The sequence below is a fragment of the Lycium ferocissimum genome, unplaced genomic scaffold (genome assembly GCF_029784015.1).
Source record: "Lycium ferocissimum isolate CSIRO_LF1 unplaced genomic scaffold, AGI_CSIRO_Lferr_CH_V1 ctg298, whole genome shotgun sequence".
Taxonomy (NCBI): domain Eukaryota; kingdom Viridiplantae; phylum Streptophyta; class Magnoliopsida; order Solanales; family Solanaceae; genus Lycium; species Lycium ferocissimum.
The window spans coordinates 595,922-602,409 of record NW_026725197.1 but is presented as its reverse complement, the minus strand read 5'-3'; the positions used below and the strand labels follow the sequence as shown (position 1 = coordinate 602,409).

Here is a 6,488-nt window from a genome sequence, read left to right as displayed (position 1 = left end):
GACTTGGTGGAGGTCCTTCATTGATTGCCGGCCTGTTGGATCACCTTCAGTCTCTTGGACACAGTTTCATCAATTTTTTTCTAGAGAAGTATGTTCCCCGTACTGTGAAGGACCAGAGGAGAGATGAGTTCATCCAGCTACATCAGAGGGGTATGTCTATAGCTGAGTATGAGACTCAATTTCTGCCTTTGGCACATTATTCTACGCAGTTGCTTCCTATTGAGTCAGAGAGGGTTAGAAAGTTGATGAGTGAACTGGTACTTCCATTACATGTGGCGTGTCTTCAGCTTGTAGCCATAGATGCTTCCTTTCAGTCTGTAGTAGACCATACTGCGAGTGTTGAGGCAGCCAGGGGACCGAGTCCTTAGTGGGGGTAGTGAGAAGAAGCCCTGTTAGTATAGTGGTTATAGTGGGTCAACTTGTAGAGGTGGGGGCTAGTTAGCCAGGTCGTATCAGCCGCAGTCCAGCCGCCCTATTCAGTTAGCACTCTGGACTATTCAAGAGGCCTTTCGAGGCAGAGTGATTATGGTTTAGGGCAGGTTTCTGGAGGCTCTTATTCTCGGCCAGCCGACCGAGGTGGTTACTCCTGTTCTTCAGTATCTGTGTTTCAGCCTCCGCCATCTAGATCTTGCTATGTATGTGGTGATACCGGGTACATTGCTAGAGAGTACCCCAGGTCAAGACAAAGTGGAGCCAGTAGGGTTCCAGATTCCAGACTCTAGGACTCCGGCATCTTCTGGTAGCCGGGGTGGTTCTTTAGGTAGAGGAGGTGCTCAGACAGGACGCGGTGGTTCACAGTCCTCTAGGGGTGGATATCAGTCTGGTAAGGTGGTTCTCAGGCTTCCAGAGGAGGAGCTCAGTCCGGCCAGAGCGGCCGTGGTGGTGCCCATTGTTATGCTTTTCCTGGCAGGCCAGAGGCCGAGGCGTCAGATGTTGTTATCACAGGTACCATTTCTATTTGTCATTAGGTAGCTTCAGTCTTATTTGATCCTGGGTCTACTTTATCTTATATGTCTGCTTATAATTCTTTTCACCGATTAGATATGCTAATCACGTGTCTACTCCGGTTGGAGATTGGGTAGTGATTGATCGAGTCTATCGATCTTGTTTAGTTACTTTTATGGGTTATAAAACGTGGGTAGATTTGGTGATTCGTGATATGCTAGATGTTGACATCATTTTGGGCATGAATTGGCTGTCCCCTTACTATGCGATCTTTGACTGTCATGCCAAGACGGTCACAATAGCCATGCCAGGTATTCCTAGACTTGAGTTGAGGGGTGCTCCTAGTCCCACCCCGAAGAATATTATTTCCTGCCTCCGAGCCAAGAAGTTTGTGGATAAAGGGTGTTTGACCTACTTGGCCCATATTCGTGATATCAGTGCTGACACTCCGTTACTTGAGTTTGTACCTGTTGTGACCGAGTTCGCGGAGGTATTCCCTACATATTTGCTGGGTATGCCACCCGATCATAACATTGAGTTCTGCATTGATCTAGAGCCGGGCACTCACCCTATTTCTAGTTCGCCATATTGGATGGCACCAGTTAAGTTGAGAGAGTTAAAGGAGTAATTTCAAGATCTTTTGTGTTACACCCCGTACTTTCAGAGAAGCACTTATTAAATTTGAACGTAAGTGTGTCGAGCTATGACTAAGTAAAACAACTTTGAAGTATGAGGAATGAAGCATTATTAAGTATATTGTATGAGTAAAGGATGAATTATGATCTCGTAAGTCATAACCGGGAAGGACAACCTTGGAACCAAAGGACATGACTATTATCAAGTATGATTAATGATAAATATCATGTATGGAGAGTTTTAGAAGGTTCCGGGAATAAGCAAATTGAAGAAAATAGGTTTGTCAAAAATTTGGAAATTGGTAGAATTTTGGACAGAATTTTAGGTCAATTTTGGAGGGGTATATCTCCTAGTATATTAGGAGTTTTAAGGTGTTTCAAAATCCTAAAATGAAATTCGTCGAATCTAGTTTTCAATGCAATAAATCGCTTGTCGATACGACATCAGAGTAGAGAATTATGGATATTACAACTTAGGCTGACAGAGCAGAAACGCGCGCTATAGTAACCGAGCTGCTACAGTAGTCGCGCTGCTATAGTAACTGCTACCTACTACAGTACCCAAACCGACTTTAGAACCGTATAAAAGGGGTTTTATCCCTCATTTTTCATCCAAAAACACCTCTCAAAATATCCCAAACTCTCTAGAACAATCCCCCAACTTCCGTCCATAGAATTTTAGCACAAATTAAGTGAAATCTCCGGATTTAGGTCCGAACGGCGTATAGTTGTGATTATAATATCGTATTGCGGCAAAACTTGGCTTGGATTCAAGGTGAATATTGAGGAGATTGCGGTTCTAGTGGAAGTAAGATTACGAGACTACGAACGATAATAACTAGATTGCAAGACAGGAGGTAGGTTGGAGAGTCGGAAAGTAAGCTTCCAGGTATGTTAAGCCTAAACCTTTCTTTCTTAAGGCATGATTCCTTTGTTGTAAACCCATATATGACATTTTCAATAAACTTGTTTCTAAAGGTTCAAAGCTTACAATTCCTGATGTTCTTGTGATACCCTTAAGCTTGTTTCATGGCTATTGATGTTATTCATTGGTGTTAATCTCATCTTATGACTTTGTTCCTTCAAGGTGAGACGTGTTCATGATGACGGTTCCATAATAATAATCCAATGAGTTTAGGAATAGGTTCTTAAAGAATGTTTTATAGGACATGAATAGAGTGCTAGCAGAGGAACTCTAATGAGGTACTTAATGTTCGAAGAGAGGTTCATGTTGTATCTTAGGATTTGGTTATAGTCTAGTCAAGTGGGAAAAAGTACTAATGGCCTAAGCTGTTCTTATAAGTCTTATATGATTATGTAAACCCTACGGGTTAAGTGATGACCTTAGGAAGTGTATAGAGATTACTTGTAGAAGTTTAGTTATGATGTTGATTATAATTACCACTGGTCTACGACCAGTCGGGCAGATGTTACCACCGTGCTACGGACAGTTAGGCAGATATGTGTTTACCACCATGCTATAGCTGGTTGGGCAGTTATTACCACCAAGCTATGGCCGGTTGGGCAGTTACCACTGATCAGTCGGGCAGTTGCGCTCTACCGTAGGGCGATAATCGGACGGGCAATTATTACCACCGAGCTACGACCGGCCAGGCAGTTACCACTGATCAGTTGAGCAGTTAGCACTAAGACAGTAAGTAAGTTAGAGATACAGTATTTTCCATAGATGCAGTTAAAGATATGAGAGCATTAAGAGACGTGTACCAGATTCTCATCGGTAAGTCAGAAGTGCCAAGTTGATTCTTATCCTCTTTCTTTGCAGCATATGTTGATTATGTTACATTTCCGCCTTACATACTCGGTACATTATTCGTACTGACATCCTTTCTTGTGGACGCTGCATTCATGCCTGCAGGTGTAGACAGACGGGACGAGGATCTTCCGTAGTAGGCTGCTTTCAGGTACCAGTCTTGATTTGTTTGGCTCCATTTCTTCCTGGAGCATTGCCGAGTCTGAGTTGTATATGTTTTTTTTGTGACAAGAGGGTATGTCGGGGGCCCTGTCCCGACTTGTGTACTTCAGTCATGTTCATAGAGGCTTTGCAGACAGAATCCTGTGTACAGCTCAGTTATGTTTTGTTAGTGGATATGTGGACGTCGCAGGCCCATTATATATATATGTACGCATGATATTATATTCATAGTTGGCCTTCTTGGCCTTATTTCACCGTGTGAGACATAGAGGATGCGAGTTATCAGTTCGTTCGCTCGGTTTTCGTAAGTGCCTGGTGCCAGTCACGCCTCACCAAGGTTGGGGCATGACATTTTGAGTAATGGTTTCATTAAACTAAGTGTCTCCCTTTAGGGCACTCCCGTGCTATTTATGTAGAAGAAAGATAGGTCGATGCGGATGTGTATTGATTACCGCCAGTTGAACAATGTCACCATTTGAAATAAGTATCCTATTGCCCGTATTGATGACTTGTTCAACTAGCTTTAGGGTGCTTCAATGTTCTCCAAGATTGATTTGAGGTCAGGCTATCACCAGTTAAAGATTCTAGCCGAAGATATTCTAAAGACGGCCTTTAGGATTCGTTTTGGTCATTACGAGTTCCTTGTTATTTCTTTTGGGCTTACTAATGCCCCAGCAGCTTTCATGGATTTGATGAATGGAATTTTCAAACCATACCTGGATGCCTTCGTCGTATTCTGCATTAATGTTATTTTTGTGTATTCACGAAGCAAGGAAGAGCATGAGCGACATTTGAGGATTGTTTAGTTTGGGCGCCGTGTTGATTCAGGAGGACAAGGTTATTGCTTATGCTTCTAGGCAGTTGAATATTCATGAGAAAACCTACGCTACTCATGAGTTGAAGTTGGCAGCGGTAGTCTTCTCTTTGAAGATTTGGAGGCATTACTTGTATAGGGTCCATTGTGAGGTATTCACCGATTAACGCAGTCTACAGCATGTGTTCAAGCAGAGGGATCTCAATTCTAGACAGCTATATGGATAGAACTACTTAAGGATTATGATATCACCATTCTTTACCATCCAGGCAAAGCAAATGAGGTAGTGCGATGCTTTGAGCCGAAAGGCAGTGAGTATAGGCAATTTAGCTAGGTTGATTGCTTCGGAGCATTCTTTAGCCATGGAGGTTCAGAATCTAGCTAACAGTCTTGTGCGACTCAATATTTCAGATCTGGTCAAGGTTTTAGTCTGTGTTGAGACGAGGTCGTCTCTTTTGGGGCAGATCAGGGCACAACAGTTCGATAATGCTAAATTGTGTAACATTTTCGATAAAGTGTTGAATGGTGAGGCTAAGGAGTCCATGCATGATAATGAGAGGGTCTTGAGGATCAAGGCACGCATGTGCGTTCCTCGTGTGGGTGGTCTGATTCATTTGATATTAGAGAAGGCTCATTGTTCTAGGTATTCTATTCATCCGGAGGCTACTAAGATGTATCGTGATTTGAGACAGTACTACTGGTGGGGTAGGATGAAGAGAGATTGCAGATTTTGTTGCTCGGTGTTTTAATTGCCAGCAAGTTAAGTGTGAGCACCAGAGACCTGGCGGTGTGCTTTAGAAGATGCCCATTCCCGAGTAGAAGTGGGAGAGGATAGCCATGGATTTTGTTACGGGTGTTCTAAAGACCTTAGGCAAGTATGATTCGGTTTGGGTCATTGTGGATAGGTTTACTAAGTCTACACATTTCATTCCAGTTCATATTATACATAATGCAGAGAAGTTGGCCAGGATTTACATCAGAGAGATTATGCGATTGCATGGGGTTCCTGTTCTTATTATTTCAGACCGAGGTACTCAGTTTACCTCCTATTTCTGGAAGAATTTTCAGAGTTAGTTGGGTACTCAGTTAGATCTTAGCATCGCGTTCCATCCATGGATTCGATGGTCAGTCCGATAGGACTATTTAAGTGCTTGAGGATATGTTGAGGGCTTGTGTTATTGATTTTGGTGGTCATTGGGACAAATTCTTACCATTGGCAGAGTTCGCATACAACAATAACTACTATTTGAGTATTGATATGGCGCCATTCGAGGCTTTATATGGTAAGAGGTGTCGTTCTCCGATTGGATAGTTTGATGCTTTTGAGGTGAGACCTTTGGGTGCAGATTTGCTGAGGGAGTCCTTGGACAAGGTGAAGCTGATTCAAGAAAAGCTTCTGGCAGCTCAGAGTAGGTTAAAGGTGTATGCGGACTGGAAGGTTCGAGAGTTGGAGTTTATGGAGGGTGAGCAGGTTTTTTTGAAGATTTCGCCAATGAATGGTGTTATACGATTTGGGAAGAAGGACAAGTTGAGCCCGAGTTATATTGGTCCATTTGAAATTCCCCATCGTGTTGGTGTAGTGACTTATGAGTTAGCTTTGCCACCAGGCCTGTCAGGTGTTCATCTGGTATTTCATGTTTCCATGCTGAAGAGGTACCATTCAGACGGTTCTTATATCATTTGTTGGGACTCCATGTTTCTTAATGAAAATTATTCTTATAAGGAAGAGCCTATCGCGATCTTGAATAGGCAAGTGAGAAAGTTGAGATCAAAAGAGATAGCTTCAATCAAGGTGCAATAGAAGAACCGTCCAGTTGAGGAGGCCACATAGGAGACTGAGTTTGATATGCATACCAGATATCCCCAGTAATTTCTGACTAAGGTACTATTCCCCCCATTCCTTTCCTATGTCGTTCGAGGACGAACAATTGTTTAATTGGTATCTGATGTAAAGACCCGTTTGGTCGTTATTGTGCTTTTGACCCATCTTACCCTGTTGACCCTTCCCCCAGCCTTGTTAGTATGATTTTGACCCGCAGGGATAGGCGAGATGATTCCCGAGGTAATCGGGCGAGTTGTATGATGACTTACGAGAATTGAAAAAACATTGATCAGTAGTTGACTTTTTGATAAATGGACCTTTTTCCAAAATTTGTTGACT

General features: G+C 42.8%; 1 protein-coding gene across 1 annotated transcript; it reads left to right on the top strand.

The window, feature by feature from the left end:
- Positions 1–4,689: 4,689 nt before the first annotated feature.
- On the top strand, positions 4,690–6,128 carry LOC132043883 (uncharacterized). Its single transcript, XM_059434336.1, has 3 exons — positions 4,690–4,930; positions 5,262–5,357; positions 5,674–6,128. Exons 1-3 carry the CDS (start codon positions 4,690–4,692, stop codon positions 6,126–6,128), a joined length of 792 nt encoding a protein of 263 aa, XP_059290319.1.
- The last annotated feature ends 360 nt before the right edge of the window (positions 6,129–6,488 follow it).